A 26,226-nucleotide genomic window follows, 5' to 3' on the forward strand; every position below is an offset into this window, starting at 1 on the left:
TAGTTCATTTTTTTCAAAAATATCTTCTGAGGTATAAATTACATGCCACAGCATTCATGCCACAAATGCATGCCATTTTAAGTGTATAAATGGTTTTTAGTAAATTTACAGAGTTGTGCAACCATCACTATAATCTAAGGTTAGACCGCTTTTATCTTTCCAAAGAAATCTTGGTCCCATCTGCATGTCTTCCACAAAGTCTAAATTCTGACTATAGATTTGTCTATTCAAGACATTTTGTATAAATGGAATCATATAATATGTGGTCTTGTGTGGGCTTCTTTCACTTAGCATGTTGTTTTTAGGGTTTATCTAAGTAGTAGCAGACAATGGTAGGTCACTTCTTCTTCTGACTAAATAATATCGTGTTGTATGGATATACCACATTTGTTTATCCATTCATCAGTTGATAGGCATTGACTGCTGTGAATAGAGAATTTGTCTAAATTTTTTTGCTCCACCTTGTTTTGGGGTATTATCCATGTCTTGCAGGTAGCTAAAGCTTGTGTTCAATTTTTTTCTCTTTTGCAAATAGCTTTTGCTCTTGACTTATTATAATGCAATAGGTTAAACTCAAGACAGAAAAAATCATACTCTGAGCAGAAGCAGACTGCATCTGAATTGCAACTTTTTCTAAAGGGGAAGACACATAGACTAAAAAGACCAGACATTTCTCAAGTATCTGTGAACAGAGGTTATGTGAACATCTCTCCCATCTAATTAAGAATGAGTTTTTATTGTTATCATTATTCTTACAAAAAAGCCAGTGTTTTTTTTTTTTTGAAAAAAATTTGCAATTGCCTTAGAGCTCAGCTGTTAAGAGGAAATATTCCATAGGCCCTGGAAAAAGGAGAGGTAACGTTTGCAGTCAGCTCTGCTGAGCATGGAAGGTTCATCTTCTTTGAAACATATTTTTCTTCCCCATTAGCTGTGGGTGGCATTCAGTGACAGTGACAAGGACTCTGGATTGGGGCGAGGCAGCCAAGAGATGCAAGGAATGAGAGGTCCCCAGCATGTGCTTTACCAGGCACTTTTTGCAGGGAGCTCAGAGGTGGTTACAGCCACCATGAACATTGGATCACTTCTATCTCAGCTTTGCAAGGTGGCATTAACTTATGCAATGCTGCCAGACGGGGGGTTCTCACTCCCCTGAAGAATACCGAAGGTCTCAGTTTACTTTCTACTACTTTATTGAAGAAAATTAAAAGGTCAAAATAGAAAAATATTACATGGAGATGAAATATTTATGTGACCCTGGTGTGATGGGAAAATAGAAAGTAGCTCATATATTCTCTTATTAACTCAGTGTGTATGTGTGTGTGGGGGTGAAAGACAGAAAGAGAGAGACAAAGCATCCCTGTTTAGTCCAGAACATGTCACTAAACTCAGTTAATCTGCATTTTATACAAAGAAAACAGGCCAGATACTTTTTTTTTTGTGGGGGGTGGGTACCAGGGATTGAACACAAGGGGCACTTGACCACTGAGCCACATCCCCAGTCCTATTTTGTATTTTATTTAGAGACAGGGTCTCACTGAGTTGTTTAGTGCCTTGCCATTGCTGAAGCTGGCTTTGAACTCACAGTCCTCCTGTCTCAGCCTCCTAAGCCACTGAAATTATAGGCATGCACCACTGCACTCAGCTGTGACACATACTCTTTAAGAGGAATTCTAACAGTCTATAAAATTGTGAATTCCAGATCTTTCCTGATTAAGTGTGTGAGAATCAATTTCCTCATCTATAAAATGGTTTTTGCAAAGCTGCCAGAAGAATTAAGTATATAGAATATAATCATATTCCTGCAATAGGATCCCAGAATCAGGCCTATTAGGGTTCTTATTGGCCATTATTATTACTTGCTATGGTGCATCCTCTGTTGGAAGCTTGAATTCCATTGTCTGTCTTTATCTGAGACATGCTGACTGTGTTAGGAGTATTTTTCTTTTTTTCTGTGCAATTTTAAGGGGACCTTATAGCAAATAAGGTCAACACAATGGTAAGAAATTGTCAAAAGACAGACTGATGATTCATGGCCTTGTCACATTGCATTAACTTTAAGAGTGTCTCTGATATGTAGCTAGTTTAAATTTCTTCTATTGAAACACTCCTGTTATTAAGTCAATACTCTCTCTTTGATACATCTTAGACTCATGCAAATATGATGAACTGAGGCCTTAGACAGAGCTCCTGTCTGAATTTGGGGACATCCAATGTGTGAGATCTCTCTGCAAGGTGTACTAAGTGAGTTACGGGGCACCTGCTTGCAAGGAACGACGCATCCTCTACCTACCTAGATTTGTTGAAACAGAAGAGAACTGCTGAGCTCTAAGGCAGAGTGAGAACAGAGCCACTGAAGAGGTAAGAACAGTGTGTCATGAGGTTAGAAGGTGAGAGAAACCACATCCAATGCATAGGGAAAGAGAGGCCTAAGAGGCTTCTTGGAGGAGGCAACATTTGAAGAAATGACAGGACACTGAGGAGATAGTTTTTAGTGGTTCTCAAATATGGTTAAGTCCAAGAATCACCTGGGTATCACCTCTAGAGGTTCTGACTAGTTAGGCCTAGAGTCCTGGAGTCCAGAAGTTTGAGTTTTTAAAAAATTTTCCCAGTGATGCTCATGATCAGCCAGGTTCTCAAGTTTATTAAGCATTTGATATATACATTTATGCATCCAACAAAATTTATTGAGAAGCTACTTTGTGAAAGATAAAGTTTTGGATACCACAATGCAGAAAGGAACATGATAAAGGGTTTATACTTCAGTGTAGAAAACTGTATGGGGCTATACACTAGAAGCTTTAGCTAATAAAAACCGGAATGAAACAATTCATATCTTGAGAGCCCTAACTTGTAAGCTAAGAAGACTCTAAGTACATCTATAAAACAATATGGCTATTGTTTCAAACAGCAGAGAAGAAATGCAAAATATGGCAAGAAATTTTCATTCAATTCTAGTTGTCCAGAATCTGGACTAAATCTGACAGGACTCACTACAATTTACCCTCAGACTTATCAAAGGAGGAGAAGAGAATTTGGCAAAGGAGTTCAAAATACTAGTAAGGAGGAATTTTTTTTTTTTAAGTACTTGAGCAAGAAAAATGGATTAAGTGCCTCAAAAGGACTGCTATAAAACAGAAATCATCTTTAGCTAGTCATTGTTCTGAGCTGTTTGAAGTGCTGTGTAGACTTCATTAACCAATGTGTGGTTGAAAATAATAAAACAGCCCTTGTTTAAAACTGCCCTTGTTTACCTCAGGCTTTTAATTAATTGTGCCATCTCTTAATTAGTTCTGATTAGCCAGGTTTTAATATGTTTTTCAATAACACAGGTTGGCGGGTGGGTCCAGATGCAGAGCAGCTACAAAAGCATTGTGAATTTGGCTTCAAATAAAATATAGATTCCTGGGACCTAATTTTGAAGATTCTGATTCTGCAGATCTGCAATGGAAATGAGACCTGGAGAATCTTTTTTTTTTTTTTTTTTTTAAAGAAAAAAAAAAAAACATTTACAGTAATTCTAGCATGTTTTCCATAGGGAACCACAGAAACTGATTAAGTGCTGAATTGACATAGAACCAAAGAGTAACCAAATTTGATAAGGACTCAACTAAATTCTTCTTTCTCCACAAAATTCTTCCCAATTCCTGCAGCGTTTACTTGTTTACCTTAGACCATCCTCTGAGTCTTTCTTCAGAACTTGTCTTGTTTCCCCTAGAGCCCCAAAGCCAGGTGCTGTGGTCAACAGTGTCCACAAGACCAGGAGCAGAGGGGCAGCAGGAGTACAGGGTAACTGATTTAGTGCACTGTTTCCTTGTACTCGTTAAGGCTCAGAAGGAAGAGGGATGTCCCCAGGGTCACACACTGAATTGTGACAGAACATGGGCCCAAATTCACTACTTGTTCCTCCATACTATGCTTCATCTCTTCTCATCCCTCTTTCCTATAGTTGCTAGTTCTGCAAATCCTCAGAACATTTGTCACCAGAGATGAAAGCCATTGCTAATCTGACATGTCAATCCACTGCCTTGGTGTCAACCACTGCATGGCTGGAAAAACAGTGCAATTTATTTTATTTTAAGTCAACAGACAGATGAAGGAGACTTACTGTGTCCAAAAGAAGTTTTTCAGCTTTGTCTCGGCTGATGCTCTTGTTATACCACCTGAATGAAGCAAAGGTTCTGTGTCAATAACATTTAAAATGGTTTCATTATTTATTTATAAAAGATAATGCTACCTTTCAGAGGATAGGAAAGGCAGCAGAATACAACAGACACTAGTATGGCAATAGGTAAATCAATGGATGTGTAACCGATGTGATTCTGTAATCTGTATACGGGGTAAAAATGGGAGTTCATAACCCACTTGAATCAAAGTGTGAAATATGATATATCAAGAACTATGTAATGTTTTGAACAACCAACAATAAAAATTTAAAAAAAAGATAATACCTTCTCCCTTAAAAAAAAAAGAATTGTAATGCAAAAAAACAAAGCATATGTATGAAGACATGAATTGGCGTGAACATACTTTATATACAAAGATGAAAAATTGTGCTCTATATGTATAATAAGAATTGTAATGCATTCTGCTGTCATGTTTTTCAAAAATAAAATCAATAAAAAATGTAAAAAAAAATAAAAGATAATGCTAGATGACTGCATGACTGATTGACTCTACAACATGTACAATGAGAAAAATGAGAAATTATACCCTATGTATGATATATCAAAGTACACAACTGCATTTTACTGTCATGTATAACTAATTAGAGCAAATAAAAATTAAATTTAAAAAAATAATGCTAGAAAATCACATGTATATATATTTTTTCTACTAGTGTTTTCAAACTCAGAGGCAAAGTCATGATCCATTTCCAAGTAGTAAATGTTTACTTGGTGAGGAAAAAATAAAACAGAATTGGTAAAATATTGATCATTGTTGAAACTGGATTTCAGAGCATTCATTATATTATTCTCTCTACTTTGGTAAATGTCGTAAATTTTCCATAATAAAGCTTTAGAAAACATTTTTCTTCCTCTCCATTTCATAAGTCAGTAGGTGGTAGGAGTAGGAGGGTGTTAGGATAGCTATAAAAAGCTAATACCAATTTGAGAAGTTAGCAAATATCCTTCTAAAACAACTGCCACATTTTCCTCTTTAAGACAGGTCTTCCAGATCTTTTGTAAAACAATTGAATTATTTTTATAATTTTGGTATCTGATTAAGAAAACAAATAAAAAGTGGTGAAGAAAAATATGTATAATTTTTAGGGAATAAGTTTTTGAATGTTATTATAATTTTGAGTCATGTCCTGACCTTCCCTGCCACTTATTTGGTAGGAGTAAAATGATCTTCATTTGACAATTAATCCAGAGAACAGAAATTCTAGGTGTGGAAGGAATAAACTTGCTTGGCTACAAGAATAACAATGGATAAGAGAATTGGTAGATTGATTTGAGTCTTGTAAACATGGTGGAATGAACTTTATACCTCCATAAGCTTTTATGCTTATTTCATGTGTATACACCAAGCAATTAGAAGTGGCTGCCTAGAGCTGTGCATTGTAAGGTTTGAAGTCAGCCTGGGCACAGGGGTGAATAGGGTCATTATCAAAGAGTGAGGTCTACTTGAATTCAGTTCAGAGGGAGGGAACATCAAGCAAGGGTGTCACAATTTGCCTCCTTCATCTTGTCTGACCCTTCATTTTGCAGAGAAGAGATCTGAGCTCCAACAAGGTGAGGTACAGTAGTGCCTCATTTGTACTTTCCCTTTCTGTGATTTCACTTACCCATGGTCAACTGTAGTCCAAATATATTAAATGGAAAATTCCAGAAATAACTCAAGTTTTAAATTGTGTGCTTTTTCTGAGTAGAATAATGAAATTTCATATTTCCTATTCAATCTCACCCAGGAGGTGAATTTTCTCTTTGCCCAGAGTATCCACACTGTATACACGACCCACTACTAAATGACTAGCTGTCTTGGTTATCAGATAAACTGCTACAGTATCTTAAGTGTTTTATGTTCAAGTAACCTTTATTTTACTTAATGATAGCTGCAAAGTGCAAGAGTAGTTATTGGGGCTGGGGTTATAGGGCATGTGTGCCTAGCATGTGTGAGGCACTGGGTTCAATTCTCATCACCACATTTAAATAAATAAATGCAATAAAGGCCCACTGACAGCTAAAAAAAGAGTAGTTATTATATCAATTTTATTATAGTACTTTGTTATAATCATTCTAGTCAGTTACTATTCTATTAGTTACTATTAGTAACTTCTTACTGTATCTAATTTATAAAGTAAACTTTATCATAGGCCTGATTATGTGGGAAAATATATCTAGAGTTCAGTACAACCAATGGTTTTAGGCATCCACTGGGGGTCATGAAACATATCCCCTAAGGATAATGGGTATGATAGAAATTTGTTCAAGGTCATGTCTCCAAATCAAGGTACAATCAATATGCCAATTTATGATTATGATACCATGTGGTACATGTTTGTCTTATGCAGAGCTTACCTGACAACATTAAGTTCAAGGATAAAATATCATCACACTGAATATCTTTTATATATCTAGATGAATGTTAAATATCTGGATGGTTAGTTATAAGTCTTTTTATTTTCTATATGAGATTTTATAATCTAAAAAATGCAAGCTGATAGTCTATAGCATAAGTAGGGCCAGTGGACTGTTTTGTTTGTATGGTGTGGCATTTTATTTTGAAAACTATTAAAAATTCTTTAGGTGAAAGAATATACCTTTTTATTTGGCCACTTTCCACCATTCCTTACTAATTTATATTCTGTTGAAATTTTTAGTTTCTTTTCTCAATCTACACAAAGAGATTCTGATTAAACACACAAATGAAACCATTCACCTTAGTGGTCATTTTAAATAAATGCCTATTATTTTTCTCCAAAGACATTGACTATAAAAATAATTTTTTTTTCTACTTAAACATATCTCATATATGTTCCATTTCAACTTGAGTATTCTTGTAACTAATGAATCATGCATATACTTGATCAAACTAAATCTCAGGTTGAGAGATTCTTAAGAAAATGATGACTCTTCACTACAGAATCTTAGAATTTCAGCAACAAATAACATGACCCCATTTGAGCTAACAAGGACCACACTGAGTTAACAGGAGTCTTTTTTAAAAGATAATTTTTAATTATACATGGACACAATATCTTTATTTTGTTTATTTATTTTTATGTGGTGCTGAGGATGGAACCCAGCGCCTCACATGTGTGAGGCAAGCACTCTGCCACTAAGCCCAACAAAAGTCTTCATTAGCTCATATTCTTCAGTTCTGGCACCTTACATTTAGTGAGTACTTAATTTTTAAGAAAAGTTTTAAGTAATTATAAACTTACAGAAAAGTTGAAGGACACTATAAAAGAACTACTATATACACTGCACCCAGATAAACAAGTGGCTGAAATTTCATACATTTGCCTTTCCATTCTGTCTGTATATATATATGGATAGTCATTTCTTTTTTTCCTGAACCATTTGAGAGTGGATATTTACTCCTAAGTACTTCAGTGTCTATTTTCTAAAACTTAACATGCACTTATATGGCCAAAGTATAATTTACAAAAACATTGCAACTTAACATCTGCCTAATTGCAGAACCTACCAAAATTTCATTTGTCAACAGAAAAATTTTATGGTTGACCATCCAATGCAGGATGGGGGCATTTAGTTACTATGTCTCTTCATTCAACAATTTCCAAAGAGCACTGGTGATTTATTTTACAGAATATTCCTTAATTTATCTAATATTTTCTCATGACTGAACTCAAGCTGTGCATTTTCTGGGTGAGGAATATCACAGAAGTGATGTTGCACTGGATATTATTCTCAGTATATTACACAGGGAGATACATGATGTCTTTTTATCCCATATTGATATAAATTTTGATTACTTAGATAAAATGAAGCCTACCAGTTTTCTTCATTTTGTAGTTAAAAGCTATTTATAAGGAGATACTTTGAGACTATGTAAATATATTGTACCTCATCAATTTAGTTCTGACATTCATTAATTTTTGCCTGAATAAGTTGGTACCTTGTTATTTAAACTTTATCATTCCTTCTACGTTCTTTAATTGGCCCTGGACTATGAAAAAGAGTCGTCTCTTATTTATTTACTTACTTACTTACCTATCAATCGAACTATATAGTATACATTCTTATTTGATTCAATGAATTATAGTCCATTACTGTCATTATTTATTCTGATACTTAAATTGTCCCAGTTTAGGCCAAAAGGAGACTTTTAAAGGTGACTTACCTGTCCATTTGACATGTTCAATTGTGTACTTTTCTATTTTCTGGATCAAAAAAATATTCCTGTTCTTTCCCTGCCCCAACCCTGGAATCCTGAAGCCATTTCTTTAAGAAGTTCTGGTTCTTTCCAGTGGGGAGTATTATTTAAGAATCAAGACCTAGTAGTAGGTGTACATGTTGCTACTGCGGTGTCTTGGCTTCTGGACCTTTCAGGCCCTGAACTAGGGCATTTATGTACATGGTGAGTACTTTGCATATTATGATCAAATTTTGTTAAACATTTAGCAGTTTCATTAAAATTACATCCACATGGACTTTCTTCTAAATGATGGTTTAGCAAAAACTTTACACAATCTGAACAGATATTTAATATCTATTTGTTAACCTGGTATTGGAAGCATTGCATTAAACCATATTTTATGTCCATATCTCATCTAGTGTTGAAAGTATTTTTTTTCTTTTTAAGTAAGATCAATATTCTTGGGATTCTCAATAGAAACTTTTATTATTACCACAATCTTCTCAGGCACCTGAGAATCACCCTTTTGATAAAAGGAGAGGGCAGCATATGGACTACCATCCTTTCTTATTTAGGGTGGACCTTTATCATCCAGCAGGTCAGAGAATGGAAAGAAGACAGTAGGTCAAGAAAAGAAACCATCAATCAATATTTTACTCTTAACCTAAGGAGAATTCCTTAGTACCATATATATTTTTTTAAATCTTACTCATAGGTTTCCAGGTTATTAGGAGATTTTTCCACCAGATAACTGCTTGGTACATATCCTTCATGCCTGTTAAAAAAAGAAATTAGTGTTTAGACTAATACAGAACTTTTATATCTTCATTTTATAGGTTGAAGTCTCACATAATTTGGTGTTTGTGATATTTTAAAGTTTCCAAATAAATGTTAAAAGTAACAATTACTTGTTTGTTGTTAAAAGTAATTGATTTCACTGCTAAAATATAATAAATAACAAGTGGCTATTTTACTTTAAAAGCTTTGCTTGCTGCTGTCCTCATTGCAAAATTTCCTCTACTGGAAAAAAAGATTAATGTTCAGTCTCTATTTTCTATAATGAAGCATTTTTGTGTGTGTAATATCAGCATTTTTTCCACTTTAGTGCTATCATTTTATAGTCAGGAAACCAACATAATTAAAAAATTTAAAAATGACTTTCCAACCACAGGTTCTGAAAGATACTTCCAGTTGTATCACATGCTTTTAAATTCAAGGCCTCCCTAGTTGAGTTTCTTCAGATATATAAACATGAGAAAATACAATAAGGTCAGGCTGGATTTGGGGGTGGGGAGTCACTTTTGAGTAGAAATATATGCAGTTTGATAAAAACATAATAAAAATAATTATATATAATCATATATATGTATACCATATATATACCATATATATATATATATTACACTTGTAAAGAGTTCTGTAGTTTTCAAAGTACTTTCCTATCCATGATTTCATTTAAAACCAGGAGGTGAGAACAGAACCCCTGTCATTCTCTGGTTTCTGACTTATAAAATGAGATGCCTGAACTAGATTATACATATAGAGTCCTCTCACACTTTGCCAATGTATAAGAAGATATCTGATATTTTCTTTCTTCTTGCCCCATAAAGTGTTTTAATTCTTTACATATAAAGCCAATTTTCAATCTAGTGATTATGTTTCATGGGGAGTATGTAATCTATATTACAGAGTTATTTTGAAGAGTGATGAAAACAGAAATACAGGTGCCAAATACAGAATGATTATATTACATCTTAGTAAGAGATTGCTAAATAACCATGGTACACTTTCTTTGGAGAACTGACATCAGGATCATCCTTAATATAGTGCTCTTGGGAGCCATTGCCAAATGATGGAAACCATCTTGTTCTGAAATTTGTCATTTCTCTCTCTCTCTCTCTCTCTCTCTCTCTCTCTCTATCTCTATCTCTATCTCTATCTCTATCTCTATCTATTTATCTTTTATTGATTCTTTTACTTATACATGAAATTAGAATTCATTTTGACAAAATTATGCAAGCATGGAATATATTGTATTCTAATTAGGCACCCATTGTTGTGGAAGTACACAATGGTGGGATTCACTTAGGTATTTTCATATAAGTACATAGAAAAATTATATCAGATTAATTCCACTGTATTTCTTATTCCTATCCCCCACTCTTCCCTTCATTCCTCTTTGTCTAGTCTACTGAACTCCCCCCGCATTAAGGTTTGGCTCCCACATACTACTGAAAACATTTGACCTTTTTTTTTTTTTGGATTGTCTGATTTCACTTAGCATGATTGTCTCCAGTTTCATCCATGTATTGGCAAATGTCATAAAGTCATTCTTCTTTATGGCTGATTAGTATTCCATTGTCTATATATCCACAGTTTCTTTATCCATTCATCTGTTGAAGGGCATGTAGGTTGCCTCCATTGCTTAGCTATTGTGAATTGTGCTGCTATAAACATTGATGTGGCTGTGTCACTGTAGTATGATGATTTTAAATCCTTTGGATGTATGCTGAGGAGTGGGATAACTGGGTCAAATGGTGGTTCCACTCCTATTTTTTTGAGTAATCTACATATTGTTTTCCAGAATTTTCCCTGTTTTTTGCCACATCATATATTTACAATTATATTATCAGAATAAATAATATATTTGCTGTTGAATAGAATAAATGTATTTTAATAGTGAACTAAAACTGGGTTATGTACTCAAATGATATTCATTCTTATCACTTTTATGTGGATATATAGGACTTACAAAGCTCTTTTGCTTTCCATAATCTCATTGATTTTTCTCAGCACTGTGAGAAAAAAAGCTGATATTATCATCTGCATTTTGCAGATAAAGAAATGGATTCACAGAGCAAGTGACTTGATTATAGTCACACATGACAAGAGTGGCTGATACTGAAGTCCAAGTCCTCTCTCTTCCATCTCGTGTACTTTCCACTGTGCCACACTATACAGGAAGTCCTTTATAATGCCCTTGAAGTGCAGAGCTGAGCCTTCCCACAGGCCACTGAATAAAGGGTAAACGGTCATTTGAGGAAGGAAGACCTAGAAGAAAAAATTCCCTGACACATTTGATATGATAAATAATGTCCATTGATTGAACTGATGAATTTCTGAGTAAGTTCATTTGTTTGTAGTTACAGGGATTTTATCTGCTTCTCCCCAGAACTGGCAAAGAGAAGATGAAGGGAGAAAGCCATGATTCAGCTAGAAAGGGCAGCTCCAGATGAGCTTTGGGATCTGTTCTTAAACTACCTGCCTCTCAAACCACAGTGTGATCACATCTTGCCTATCTTCTTCTGCCTCCAGCTTCCCCTACAGTGGGGTTGATAAGGATCCCTAAAGGGAGGACACCTGGAGAATGTAAATTTCTGTGGATGATAAGTCATGCCTTAATCTTAAATGCATTGTGTCCCTCTATTTTTACCCATCAGATTGGCTTTTCTTCCTTCCTTCCTCGGTATTTATTTTTATTTTTTGAAAGTTTAAAGTGTTTGCACTTCCTGTTGGAAGAGTATGAATTTGGCAAGCTTTTTCAGGATATTATCTATCAGAATTAAGATATCACATACTCTGACCCAGAACTGTTAGAAATGTGATATGTATGTATTTACACACACACACATAATCAAACACACACACACACACACTGGAAAGATTGCCAAGGTGCTAACATACATGAACAAAGCAAAATCTTCATTATAGCCTTGTTTGAAATAACAAAGAAAAGAAATAACCTGAAAACTAAGTGTTCATTACAAAATTATTATAATTAAAAAAAAATTTTTTAGTTGTTGATGGATGGACCTTTATTTTATTCATTTATTTATATGTAGTGCTGAGAATTGAACCCAGTGCCTCACACATGTGAGCAAGCACTCTATCACTGAACCAATTATTATAATTATCATATATTCTAACACTGTACAATTGTGTTAAAAGAGGTAGATTTGCATATGGTGATATGAAAAAATGTCTGAGATACATCACGAAAGTTTAAAAGAAAGGTAAAGGACAGAAAGAATCATCTTAAGGCAAATGAACAAAGGATGGATTTGTATCTGTGTAACTTTCTTGTCCAACACACACAAGAAAGTATTAATAGTGATTATGTTTGTAATTGATAGGGAGGGAAAATAGAGGAGAGCTTATTTTTTCATGCACATTTCTTTCTATTAGTTTATTATTTATTTATTTGCAGTGCTAGGGATCAAATTCCAGGCCTAGCATATGCAGGTAATGGCTCTATCACTAAACTACACCCTACTTTTTTCCTTTTAGCTTCCAAAATCTCCTTGAATTTGTTGTTGTTGTTTTTAAATAAAATATTGGCATAGACTATCCAGATGTTGCAATGCTGGAATGTTCTTTTTCATGTTTTAAATTAATAATAACCTCATACTTGAAACATTTAAACCCCTAATATGAACATGTAAGAATGTTAACACAAGCCAGGTGTGGTGGTGCACACCTGTAATCTCTGTGGCTACAGAGGCTGAGACAAGAGGATCACAAGTTCTAAGTTAGCCTTAGCAACATAGCAAAGAGCCTAGGTAATTTAGTGAGTCCCAGTCTCAAAATACAAAATAATAAGGGCTGGGGATGTGGTTCCATGTTAAGCACCTCTGGGTTCAATCCCTCCTGGTGCCAAAAGGTTAAAAAAAAATATGGGGTTGGGGCTGTGGCTCAGTAGTAGAGCATTGCCTACATGTGGAAGGTACTGGGTTCGATCCTTAGCACCACATAAAAATAAAGGTACTTTGTCCATCTACAACTACATTTTTTTAAATGTTAATACAATGTTTTTATTTGCAAAATGTTGAAAATAACCAATGTCTACCAGAGGAATTTGCTAAATTAGGATACATTTATGTGCTGAACCTATGCAATTATTCCAATTATATTCTGAAGAATATTCCAGGGGTTGGCTAAATACCTCAGATACATTAAAAGGAAAAAAAAAAATAAAGCCGTATAAAGCAGTGTGGATCTCATGCATTTAAATTAAGCAGTAATAACTAGGTTAATACCTCCTAGAGCATTCTGAAGGCTAATAATAATAATTTGATATTTCAGATTAGTGAAGGGCTATGAGACATTTTCCTTTTAAAAATCCTATGGTGAGCAATCATTTATTCATCCAACTATATTTTCTGTACCTATAATGGACTGAACAGTTCAATGGCTGTGGTCACAACTAAATCTTCAGAACCTTCTTTCTGATGCTTCCTAATATAACCACACATCTGCACCATCTCTACACACCTTTTCTTTCCACTGAAAATCAGCACTTCAAAATGGTATATACCTTCAGCCTTACTTCAACACTCAAGAACAACAGTGCTGTGCAGAACAAGTTGCCAATCTCCCAAATTGCTGGAGTCAGTGGAAAAACCCAGGGGGTTTTCAGATGAGTTTAGGGCTGGGAGTGTACAGGGAGCAGGCAGAGAAAGTGGCTACCTTCCGGCCACTTCTGAGAAGAGCAAAGATTCCAGTCACCCCTTCCTCTCCCTCCTGCCTCTGCTCTCCTCTCCTCATCAGTGAGGTGGGCACACTGAGGGAGGAAGGACAAGTCATTCTGGTATGTTCTTCGTTTCCACTGTACCTCCAATGCTGGGACAGGAGCCATGAAGATGCCTTACCCATTCTTGTCTTGAACTCTCCACCAGTGGATCTCAGAACTGTCCAGTAGGTAGTACTCTTCATTGCGCTGCAGGGCGAGTTCCTGGGGATCGTTGGTTTGGTAGTCATACAGGGCAATAACCAGGGTTTCTTCAGGTTCCTGCAGGGATCGCTGGGGAAGAGGTGCCAAGACCAAGCAGAGTCATAAGAAGGAGGTAAAGGTCATAGCAAAGACAGCAAATCCCTGCATTGTAACTTGCTTCTGGATCTATGCCAGCTCAGCCCACCAGCTCCTACCAATCCCTAAGGTATCTGCGGAGATGATCTGTTTTTCTCTAGTTAGCTTTCTTTATATGTTAGAATTATGATGATGAATAGAACTTAAAGGATATCAGTGCCCAATTTTTTTCATTCTACCAAATAAATCCTGACTACTGTGAATGCCAAGCAGTCACATGCTTTCCACAAGTCTGCTGATTTCTCTGCCTGCACCCTACCATAGGCTGCAGCCTCTCCATCAGAGCATCATGCTCCTGTGAAGGAAATGCAGGTGACATTGGTCCATGCTTTGCAGATTTGATTTATGGGTTCACCCCTAATCCACTGAATCATGTTGGAGCTGGGATTCCTCTGAGAGAGATCATTTAATCGATTCTTTCATTCAAGATGGGGATACAGGCCCAGATGGGGAAATGAACACAGCCAGTTTGGGTAGAAGTAGTCTTAAAATGCTATTAACACATAGGCTCTTTCTTTCACTTGAGACTGTCTGGCCTATGTCTCTGACCTGCAGTACCATTCTTAGGATGAAATATTAAAATGAAGAAAAGACTAATGCAAACAATCACCAGAGTTCAGGATGGGCATAGGTTTGGGAATGAGGAAACACTGGAATGATGTAGTTACTGGCTAGAATGTGACTTAGTGTCAGGAAGTCACAGGTTCTCTGAGTACATTAAAGTATTTGGTAGTATTAAAAACACTGGAGTTAAAAAAGAAAAAAAAGGCTTTCTTACTGATGTAGGCATGTCATCCTAGTGCAGCCCAGATGCAGATCTGAAATCCAGGTATTTGTGGAGTTTGTGAGGTGGTGGTGTACTGGGTACTACAGATAAGAGTTGATGGACATGAGGCTTTTGCTGAGGAACTAATGGGCAGAGAAATTGTGCTCAAGGGCCTCTGAGGAAATATAGGAGGGATATGGTATGGCATTTGTCTCCTGATAAGTTTATCTCACTGGTTAATTCTTATGAAGAGAAAGGTCAGAGCAGATTTCTCAAATAATGGAGGTATCCTTCTAAAAGGGTAGCACAGAACATCTGGGGGGAGTATTAGGAATGTTACAAAATTCGAGGTATGCTACACTACAAAATGCTCTTTGGTGCCCTACAGCCTGTACAACTTTTGAATGTCTTTTTAAATATTCTTCTGGTGAGAAACCTGCTTATAATTATGATATGTAAGAAGACCCGAGGCCTAGATCCTACTCAATCTAAGACAGAGTACTGAATTTCCCAGGAATGCTACTACCCAGTGCATGGAGGAGCGCTTACACTTTGCTTAACTGAGAATTTTACCAAGAATTTTTAACTATTTTGAAAAAATCACATCACAAGTATTAACATTATATTTGGGTCATCAGTAAAACATTCCTGCATCAATTGGGTTCCAGCTGTCAATTTCAGTGGGATTCTACCATAACAAGCAATTGGTTATTCCTCCTTCTTCGAGTACAGCCATGCCACAATATTGATATAGAGCAACGTGCTATATTTTTTTGTTTTTGTTTTTAGTACTACACTTACATCATTTATTGATTCTTTTAAAAGGATGTTTAGATAGGTTATGTTATTTATGACTGTCTTTTCAGGATAACAAAGGGATCTTTATAACATGTTTGTCATAAAAAGCGAACAATGGGTTTGATAGGGTTAGGAACCACTAGATTAGAGTAAGAAGATCAAGGGAAGACATTTGTAGAAAATGATGGACTTTGTGCTCAAAAGGCTTCTTGGAAGCTGAGGGGGTACAGTGAGGCTTGAAGTAGATGAGGGTCCCACATCCTGGCTTCTCTGCTTTAAGCCTCAAAACATCCCCTGATCCCCAAGAGCTCTCCTGGACCCAGGTGGGGAGAGCTCCCCTAGGCTGAGGGGCCCTCCTAGACAGCCTGGGTGGCAGTGGCAGGGGTAGAATGCCTTGGTAGGGAGTGAGGGAGAAAGGACATAGGCAGACACAGTGCTGAGTGGCCTCTTAGGAGGCTCTTCTGGGTTGACTGGGAGGCGTCTTAAGGATGAGCTGAGCTCCTGTAAATAAGGGGGCCAAGAGGAATTGGAATTTGGACTTCAGTGGAAACCATGACCTTGTTTGCTCCCTGGAGAGGTCTGGGACTGTCTGACCATGGAGATTCTCCATTTTGACCCCAAACAGCCATCCTTCCTCTCTGGAGGACCTCTCCACAGTCTTTTCTCTTACAGCACGAGGCCTAAAACAGCTTAAAAACATTGTTCTCCTCAGTTAAGAGAGCAAGTAGGTAAAAAGAGAAAATGACTTCAAGCAGCTCAGAGTAAGAGAAATGTTGAAACCGCTTTAGAGGTGTGATTGAAATTAGAGCAATGGTTCAGAAACCCTGTGGTCACAATGTTCAAAACAGTATGGATGCTGCTCCTTCAGGTCTGAAAAGCCAAATGGCAGACCGAGGGGCGATGGACTTCACTTTCATGGACACTGAGAATAAGGCAGGGGCAGACTGACTTAGGTCGAGTGGTATGGGTTTGGGTGGGATTGTCAGGGGAACCATCTGCAAGCGAGAGCAGAGGGGTTCCAAACCACATCTGCAAGGAGAATGTTAAAGCAGTCTTCAGAGGGCCAGTGGAACTAAAGTAAGGAGCTCATTTTCTGCTACAGCAGCACAGCTCTTCCCTGTTGTGAGGGAGTAGGCTGATGACAGATCTAAAAACCAGCCTGAAGTTTTCAGGATTAGATCTTCCTTCATGGGGAAGCTGCCAGTTTTTGAAATGTCACCACGTTGGCTGTTGGGGGTGGGGGGAAAGCAGAGCTCAGTCTTCAAGAAGAAGCAGGAAGAGTCAGAATTGGTAGATTCTGGAATAGAGGAAAAGTGCTTAAATGTAGGTATTGGGAATTATATGACCAGAAAATGAAGGCCAATTCTTTCCTGTTTTTTTGTTTTTGTCTTTTTCCTGTCTTCTTAACAATCTTCCTCAGAGTTGGTGCTGTACCATGGAGTCATATAAATCAGTACATTACAGATTCTCAAACTTGAATGTACCTTAGAATCACCTGGAGGCTTATTCAAAGGCACACTATAGGCCCCTACCCTAGATGTGTAGATGCAGCAGGTTTGGGGTGTTGCCTGAGAAGCTGCCTTCCTGTTAGGCTCCCGAGTAATGCTGATACTGCTGGTCTACGGACCAACCACTGAGAACCACCACTCAAGCTAAAGACTAGCACACCAGAAACTGCATCCTGCTAAGTGTGCTTTAGAAAGCTTCCAAGACATCTCTTGGGACTTGATTTCCCAAGCTCTAAAATGAGAATAAAACTATAACCCTCTGAGGTGGGTAGAAGAGATACTTAGTTTTAACACAAATAATGAAAAATAAGGATATGCTTCATGACAGAGTGTTATCAAATTTATATCTCTAGAGTACTAGTATGTCAAAGCACAGAGTAAATACACAGTTAAATATCTGTGATTATAAAGTGAAATGGGGAGGTGGGGCTTCAGCAGCCGAGTGGCCCTTGAAGTGGACAGACCCACGAAAGAGCACAAAAAACATGCTGAGTTGTGCTGAATCGCCAGGTCTGCGGTATCTACCCAGGGTTTGAGACGCTCGGGCAGGTACCCTTGGTCCTGCAGCTTTGTTGGCCCACCTGTGCCTGGAGCTGGCTACTCACTCACCCTGTTATCTTCAGGAGTAGGAGGAAGAGGCTTCTTTGAAGCTGAAACAAGAAAAACAGAAAAAAAGAAGGTGAGCATGAAACTCACTGGGCCCAACCGGAGGTTGGGGGCCTTTCAGAGAAAAAGGGTGGAAGGAAAACAACAGAGGGAAAGGGGCCAGAAGGAGATGACGAGACACACAGAAACTAGAGTTGGCCTTGGCAGAGCCTGTTTATCTCTTTCACCGCTGGTTTCCAATTGCCTTTTCTAGAAAACACTAGAGACTTCTAGAAATTAATATTCTGAACTTTCTGTATTCCCAGGAAAAACTTGATTGGGGTGGGGGTGAGTCTTGAGCCGTTTTCTGCAGGTACAGAGACTTCCACAAATGTATGTGCCACCTTCTAAGACCAGGAGTGGGAATTGGTGACTCAGGGGACAGTGACTCACTGGTTTCCTGGTGTGTTGTGGGCCTGAGGAGGGGGTGGATGAGGTGGGAGGTCATTGCGCTCCTCTTTGAGTGGGATGAAATATGTTTTTAATTGGCATTGAAAGGCCTCTGAACTTGTTGCTTTCCCTAAACTACAGCCCATCTCTCTCCACCTCACTGTCTGCCTCTCTCTACTTCTCTTTATGTCTCCATATGTCCCTCTCTTTACTCTCTTTCCTCCTTCCTCCCTTCTCTTCTCTCTCTCCTTTTCCTTCTCTTCATCCTTTCTTCTCTCCATCACCATCTCTCACTTTTCTGCTTTGTGGCACTGTGAAAGAAGGTCAGGGCTGGCATGAATAGGTCACAGTTGTGTGTCTGTGTGGAGAAGCACATGTGAGGTAGGGAGGGATGGCACAGGCTTCAGCCCAGTGCTTTCATCATTAGAGATTAGAAGGGAAGGGTTTATATAGGCAGGCAGTGAGGCCTCATCGCAACATGAAGTGGACTTGCCCTTGGACAGCCCACGTCAAGGGATGTGGGAGAGGAGATGAGCACACTGAGGCTGCAGCCCAGCCCTGTGCCAACTCCTTAAGCAAGGGCAGGCTGGGGTACGAACTTGGGCTTACAATTAACAGACAAGGATAACACACACACTAAGAAGAATGGCTCCTACTGCACTCAACTTGAGCCAGAGACTGGTGGTCTAACCTCAGCTCTATCAATATAAGCTGTATAGCCTTGAGCCCCTTCCAGCACCAGACATTCTGTAACTGGCCTTTTTCTTTTTCTGTGGCCTTGTTCTTTCCTTCCTTCCTCTCCCTGTGTGTGACCATGGTATGAAATGTGATTAGGGCTGGCTCTTATTACAGAAACCAGTGATGCTGTGGGTTGGTGTGACAGGATCTATTTCTACTCAGCCATTTCTGCTGCTTTGCAGATACTCACATTGTCCTATTTCAGCCTCAGATTCTTTCCTCCACAAATAAGAAAGACTATTAGACACAGTTAGCATTTATTGAGAACTCTCTAAATGCCAGGAGCTATGCTAAGAGCTTTTCACAACCCCAAAAACCTCCCAGCAACCACACAAAGTATAGGAACCCTGTCTACATATGGTGGGTGAGGTTATTTAACTGAGGGTTGAGGAGATGCTCAGAGGCAGAGATGGCGGTGGGATTGCAGCAGGACAAACCATTAGCAGGTGGCTGCACAGCACACCCATGGAAGTGGCTGAGAGTTGCTAGGTCTAGGTTAATGTTGGTAGGAGCTTGACATGACCAGCACTAGTTATGGTGAGTCAGTCCCATGCGCCTAGCACCTCAGTCAGGTGTCTAGCATTCAGCAGAGGGAACATATGTGCATACTGCAAAGGAATAGTTGCAACATGCACATTGAAAACTGCAAAGTGGAAAAAAAGATTCAAGGAATTTCAGAGTTGGAAGGGGCCATGGGTATTATTTCGTCTTCGGCCCCTAAGATCTCTCCTACCATTTTAGAGACAAGGGCATTGATGGTCAAGTGACTCATCTGAGGGACCACAGTACGGTGCCAGTAGGAATTTGGAGACCAGATTTCTAGTTCGGGGAAGGGCTTCCACTCACTGAGGCAAGGCTGCCCCATGCTGCTATTGTAGTAGCTTCTGCCCGCACTGAAGGTTCTGTTTTTGTTTTTGTTTTTAATCACACACTGCCCTCCCAAGTGGAACCAACAGGGCCAATGTGCAGGATCACTGACTTCTGAAGCTCAGTAAATATTCTTGTGGGCCAATGGACTGGTGACCTTGAAAGACTTTCTTTCCCGAGGGGGAAGGTGAGAGGTGGTGGTTTCTTGAGTGGTGCTGAGACAGGCTGTGACTCAGGAAGCCACGGAAAACCCAGCCACATGTTACATCCGCCTGCTGTCAGTCTCAAGTATTAAGTTAGTGACAGAGAGAGAGAGAGAGAGAGAGAGAAACGAAGGGAGGGAGAGAGAGAAAGAGACAGAAGAAGGAGGGGAAAGGTAGCCATGGTAGGAGAGTTTAGAGAAGAGGAAAGTGGAAGCATCAGCTTGCTTGGGCCATCCCTCATTCAACAATAGATTTGCAGAGCCCTTCCCAGCATGAATGCTCAAGGCCGTCCATTTCTTTACCATCACACATCTACCCTACAAGGCTGTGGGGAGCAAGAGCGGAACATGCCATGCAAGTCCATTAGAGTGAAGCTGCACTTTATTAGAGGTTAAGGTACTAGTGTTATAATATAAGATATAATCAAGTTGCTGTCCAGTTCCCAGGACTTGAGCCTTTGATGCCAAAGACCAAGAAACCACTTCTTTGCTTTTAAACCATAGCCTCCTTTCCTCTGAGATTGTGTAAGTAAAGAGCAAGTTTGATGGGTAGTAAAATAAAGGTATTTTCCTCCCCTCTCCCCGAAGGGTATAGAGTTGAATTTGTGTAATTAGACACATATGTGATGTGATGCCACTTTAACAAATAATTAAGAAATACAAATAAAACATAAATAAGTATAGAAATAATGAATAAGTATTATGTACTTCTTAAGGCTGTCAATATAACTTAAGATTTAAGTAGACTACACCATCAAATTTCCTACCACTAGGTTATATCTCAAACTTTCCTGTGCACACAAATCTAGAGATTTTTGTTAAAATGCACATTCTGATCCAGTAGATCTGGGACGAGACCAAAGAATTTGCATTTCTAACTAGCTCCCAGGTGGTGTTGATGCTGTTGGTGTGAAAACCATGCTTCGAGAAGCCAGAAGGTACACAGACTACCGACCTTGAAATGAATGAACATGAGCAGTGTGGAGGTAAAGAAAGATAATTCCCCTCTGAAAATTCTGAAAACATAGAAATTCACATCTAATCCTTGACAGCCCAGTCCTTTCACACACACACACACACACACACACACACACACACACACAAATGGAATTCCCCGTCTTACCATTCTTAGTTGGATCATACTGGGCACAGCCTACTGCAAGCTTCTCCAGCTGAGAACAGCACCTCCACCTCCCATCCATCCAGAAATTAGGATGATACTTGGACACCAAACTATTATTGTTCCTCGTTTCTGAAAGGGATTGACACCACAGGAGAGTTATTTCCAGGGCATTCTTTCAAGGATCATCAGTGTCATAACCTTACTGTTGTGTGATCTGAGCAAATATTATCCAGAACAGTCAGAAAAATGGCAAATAAATTTACTGTGCTATCTACCGGGGGAACACATGTTAGATTTGGCTTCAGCAGATCTGTGTTCTTCTCTGGTTCTGCCTCTAACCTGCTGTGTGTGTTCCCAGGTTGGGCAAACCCTCATCTGAGCCTCAGTTTCCTCCACTGTGCAATGAGGTTATTAAACTGAATTAGTGAACTTCACAAAGAGGATTTAGGGGCAATGGGAAGTCTGAGAGGGTAGGATTCCCATCTGTTCATCTTCTCACTTCAACCACAACAGTTTTGCTTTTAACCCTTCCAGATGCGAATTTGAAATAAAATTCTGGTAGGAAAAAAAAAAGGGACTCTGCTATTGGAAAAAAAAATAAAAGCATAAGACCCACAGAACTAGCCAGTTGATCACTAATGCTCCTTCCAGCTTCAACATCCTGTGTGTAAAACCCCTGCACAGAGGGAGGGTGCCAGTGGTTATGCTTGGACCCTTTTGATTACTTTTTAGTGTTTGTTCCATCTGTCCCATGATGTTTTTAATAAGGGCACTTTCTGGCTTACCCTGATTGCCGGTTCATATCCCATTTGAGACTCAAAACAACAACCTTGGAAGTAGATAGCATTTGTAAATTTATTCTCAATTTTCAGATAGAGGAATCATGGCTCCAGAGATATAAAGAGGCTTGCTTCTCCTTAGTCCTTGCAGCTCTTAGAGACAGATTAATATTTGAACTTTGATCTCCTGACAAATTGGGTGCTTCAGACTAAAAGACCATAATAGTCACATGGATCCAGTGCTTTTTGGGGGGTGAGTCTTGTTCTAAATGCCTTACAGACCCTAACTCATTTAATTGTCCCAAGAACCTCATGACTGTTATTAGTCAAAATTTATAGCTGAGGAAATAGAGACACACAAAGGTCAAGGAACTTGGGCAAGGTCACACACTAAAAATTGGCTAAGCTGGAATATTTACCTTAGTGACCTGGCTCTATATGCCATAGAATTAAGACACTGTGCAATTATGTCATCAAAAAGGTAAGGCTTAAGAAATGCACTTTTTGATGGCCTGAATGGCTTAAAAGTTAGCTAGTGTTTATTGGGTGCTGACTATAACCAGGATAGTTTCAAGAGTTTTTCTCACATCAGGTTTTAGAGGCAGATTCTGTTATTCGCTCCTCCTCTTCTTGTTTAATAGATGGGGAAACCAAAACTCAGAGCAGCTAAGAACTTGCCCAAGATAGAAGAGTAAATGGAAGAGCCACACGTTTAACTTAAACAAGCCATCCAACCCCAGGCCACACTCTTACCTCTCACTTGTAGCAGGGGTTACAAACTTTTTCTTAAAAAACCAGAGAATAAATATTTTAGTTTTTTTGCTGAACAAGAGGAAAAACTTGTGTGTGTGTGTGTGCGGGGGGCGGGGGGTTCTTATTTAAGACTTTAAAATAGGCTGTTTAAAAATGTAAATAAAAATCTTGGTCTTAGGGTAAATACTTAGGACTTTATCAACACCAAAAGGGAGAAATGTTTGGGGTCAGTTGCTCTCAAACCACATTCTACTCTATTGTAGAACCCTAGCCTACCGTAAGATGAAAAGTCTCAGTGACTCAATGGCACAGGAGTCTGATTACCTTCTTTAAGGGCCAGCACCCAGCGCTGCCGGCTCTCACGGTCTGGAGCAAACACATACAGTAGGTAGTTGTCGTGCACAACCTGGGGACACACACAAAATCCAATGTAAGCAGGGTGCCCAAAGATGGGTGACTGACAGCAGACACATCTGGCTTACTGGCTGAAGGAGGGGTCTCCAGTGTTCGTCATTGTTCATATAAGTAAATCTGGGTAATCAGGGAACTGGTCTCTAAGATGTTTTTATCCAGATGTTTAGGGGCTGTGCAATCAGAGGGTAAACATCCACATCTCAGGCTGCTTGTCTGAGATTCCATGCCACACAAGCTACTGCTGAATTAAAATAGGAGAAATTTCTCCTCTTGACTAGATAGCATGTTTATTTCTCCGTGATTAAAAAAAATCCTTCCAGCATATGTAAGAATAAGTTCTTAGATGACAAATGTGTAACCAGAACTTTTAAAAATTCTTATTTTAAATAGTTAAAGGCTCACAAGAACTTCCAAAAATAGTATAGAGTTCCTGTATGCTTTTCACCTACCTTTCCCCACTGATAACATCTTACATAACTGTAGCATACTTTCAAAGCAGGAAATTGACATTAGTACAATACTATTAGCTAAATGAGAGATCTTTGAATTTCATCAATTTTTTTATATACTCATTTGTCACTGGGATTTTTAACACCTGGGAAATTCATGTCAATCCATTTACTTTTGCTCTTGAAAATTCCAACTCATAGGGGCCAATTTTCTAGTAGGAAAAAAAGGATTATTTTCTATGACACACTTAGTATGGAATATTCACTTCTTATGTTGGCAAGCAAGTATGGGATGTGCAAGGAGATATCCACATGTTTAGAGCCATAAATATCAAGCGTGATAAGTCAGACATACTATAGGTACCTTCCTCCAGCTCTGTTCAATAGAACTTTCTGCAGTGAAAAATAGTCTATAATCATATGTGTCCAACACAGTATGTACTAGCCACATGTGGCTATTGAACATGTGCAATATGGCCAATGTGACTAGGGAGCTGAATTTTTAATATCATTTCATTAATTTAACCATCCATATAAGGCCAGTGGCTACTGTGTTGAACAGCGCAACCATCTTCAGATAGTTCTTTAATTGCAAAATTGGAACCTTTTTCCCTTAAAAACCTTGAGCAATTTATAACCAAGGATCACAATCTGTTTCCCCACATGATGAGTAACCGGCACGGGAACATTACTCCTAGTTACTCCTCCAGGCGCAGAGTAACTAGAACTTTCCTTGAGATATGGAAGACATGAGAGAAAAGAGAATGAAGAAAAACAACCTTTCAAGATTTTGTGCTTAGCCATTGTTGAATGAATGTTACAGCAGCTTTCTCACGGCTTGGTCTAAGTTCTAGGGCTGAAGAGTTATTCTTTCTTCACTTTCTCTCACAATGACTGAGGATTTTAACCGTGATCAGGGAACAAGAAACTATCTGCCCTAGGCCTGGTAGACTTACCTGAAATGGGTACTTATAGTGGCATGGGATGCTAATATCACTTTTCACAATCTCAACACATTTGATTCGGGAGAGTTCAATGGAGCCCTTCAAAGTACGCTTTTTCTGTGAGAAAAAAAATGTAGATACCATTTAAGTAGGAGATAAGACAATATTTTTAACTGGAATGCTTCTAGAAAGTCACTGCTAGATGAGTTCCATTACCTTTGTAAATTAACCCCAATGTTCTCAACCACAAAACCTAAAGCTGCCTCCTGGCCTTCAGTCTGATTAAATACAGTCTAAGAAAAGCACCGAGTAGACTTGTTGGAGAATGTGCCTTCTGAATGGTCTTCTTGACAAAGTCACTATACTGTCTCTGTCCTAGTGACAAATGGAAGTATTTGCAGAACTCGTAGCTGGGAAGTATAGTTCATTTTCCTATGGAAATGAACTAAAGAGTTGCCAATATTCTCTGCTGTGTACCCATCCAATGACATTTTTCACACAGTAATTTTCACCCAGGCCTGACCTGGGTGGTAATGGATGCTATGAGTGACATCTTTCTTTCCTGAGTCTGGCTTCTCCATGTCCCTTATTTATTCACATTACCACAATTCCTTTCTGTTCTCTGTAACTATCCCTCCTGTCCCACTTTTCCCCCTTTCCATTAAATCTTACAGGCCCATGTCTCATTCCCTTGGAAGCTTGCTAGATATATTTCCCTGGTAATTATGGTGTTTGTGATTTTTAATGATGTTACATGTTGCCCATATGTAAGGGTCTTTATGCTTGGAAAATGGATCCCAGGGGATGGGATGATTCCTTACACAATGGGACCGATTCTATTGGTAGGCTGTCAAGCTTCAAGGAAGGCTAGTTAGGGAAAGGCTTTTAGATAGCAGAGGCTTTTCTCAGGTGCCTACAATTAGGCTGTCATTGAGCACAGAGTTTAATTCAGCTATGTCATTGCAAAACATATGATTGTAGATTGTCCTTTCTAAAGAGGTAGCAAATGGTGGTAAAATCAGGACGACATTGGAAAGGAGAGGTTTAAAAATGGGCTTTGCCTCTTATCAGCTCTGTGACAATTCATCTAACCTTCTAGAATCTTGGTTTCTATATCTTATGAGAATAACACCACCTACCTTTTAAGGGGTTGACTAGGGAATAAAAATATGATTATATAAACACAAATTGCCTGGTTTATAACAGGTGCCCTCAAAAAAGGGTACCTTCCCAAATACAGAGGCTAAGGAAATCCTAACGACTACAAAACAGTCATTATACATAGATGTACTTGGTTATCACTGAGATCCATGACATCATCAAATTCTCCAGAAGTGACTACAGTCTTAACTTCCTGCCTTTTGATCCTCAGGCTGGAAGCACATCTTTGCTTTAGTAGTTGAGGCACAGAACTGAGGTGAAAAAACTCAAGAGCTGAGAAATAGACCTCATCAAATACAGGGAAGCTTTGTGATGTGACTTTTTAAATTTTCTTATAAAAACTATTTTAGGCATTTTTGAAAACCAAAATCTATTCATGTTTAGGCAAAGCAACAACAACAACAACAAAAAAACCAACTCAACATGGAGATATGTGGAGAAAATATTTATAATGCCTTATTGTCTAGCCTTCTCTAACCCTGAGGTAGCCTAGGGAAG

The 26,226-nt window shown here is 38.5% G+C and overlaps 1 protein-coding gene across 2 annotated transcripts in view; it reads right to left on the minus strand.

Annotated features, from left to right (window-relative positions):
- Positions 1 to 26,226, minus strand: part of Itk (IL2 inducible T cell kinase) — a 61,892-nt gene that overhangs the window by 16,777 nt on the left and 18,889 nt on the right. Inside the window, exons 2-9 of one of the 2 annotated variants that reach the window (XM_076855728.1) lie at positions 24,580 to 24,684; positions 23,085 to 23,166; positions 21,229 to 21,357; positions 17,865 to 17,913; position 17,817; positions 13,974 to 14,125; positions 9,035 to 9,100; positions 4,106 to 4,160 (exon numbers count right to left, since the gene is read on the minus strand). In XM_076855728.1, coding sequence (XP_076711843.1) covers positions 4,106 to 4,160; positions 9,035 to 9,100; positions 13,974 to 14,125; position 17,817; positions 17,865 to 17,913; positions 21,229 to 21,357; positions 23,085 to 23,166; positions 24,580 to 24,684 — 639 coding nt within the window. The remainder of the gene's footprint in view (positions 1 to 4,105; positions 4,161 to 9,034; positions 9,101 to 13,973; positions 14,126 to 17,816; positions 17,818 to 17,864; positions 17,914 to 21,228; positions 21,358 to 23,084; positions 23,167 to 24,579; positions 24,685 to 26,226) is intronic. The other variant, XM_076855729.1, reaches the window with a different exon arrangement.

This window comes from Callospermophilus lateralis, chromosome 5 (assembly GCF_048772815.1).
Source record: "Callospermophilus lateralis isolate mCalLat2 chromosome 5, mCalLat2.hap1, whole genome shotgun sequence".
NCBI classification, from domain to species: Eukaryota; Metazoa; Chordata; class Mammalia; order Rodentia; family Sciuridae; genus Callospermophilus; species Callospermophilus lateralis.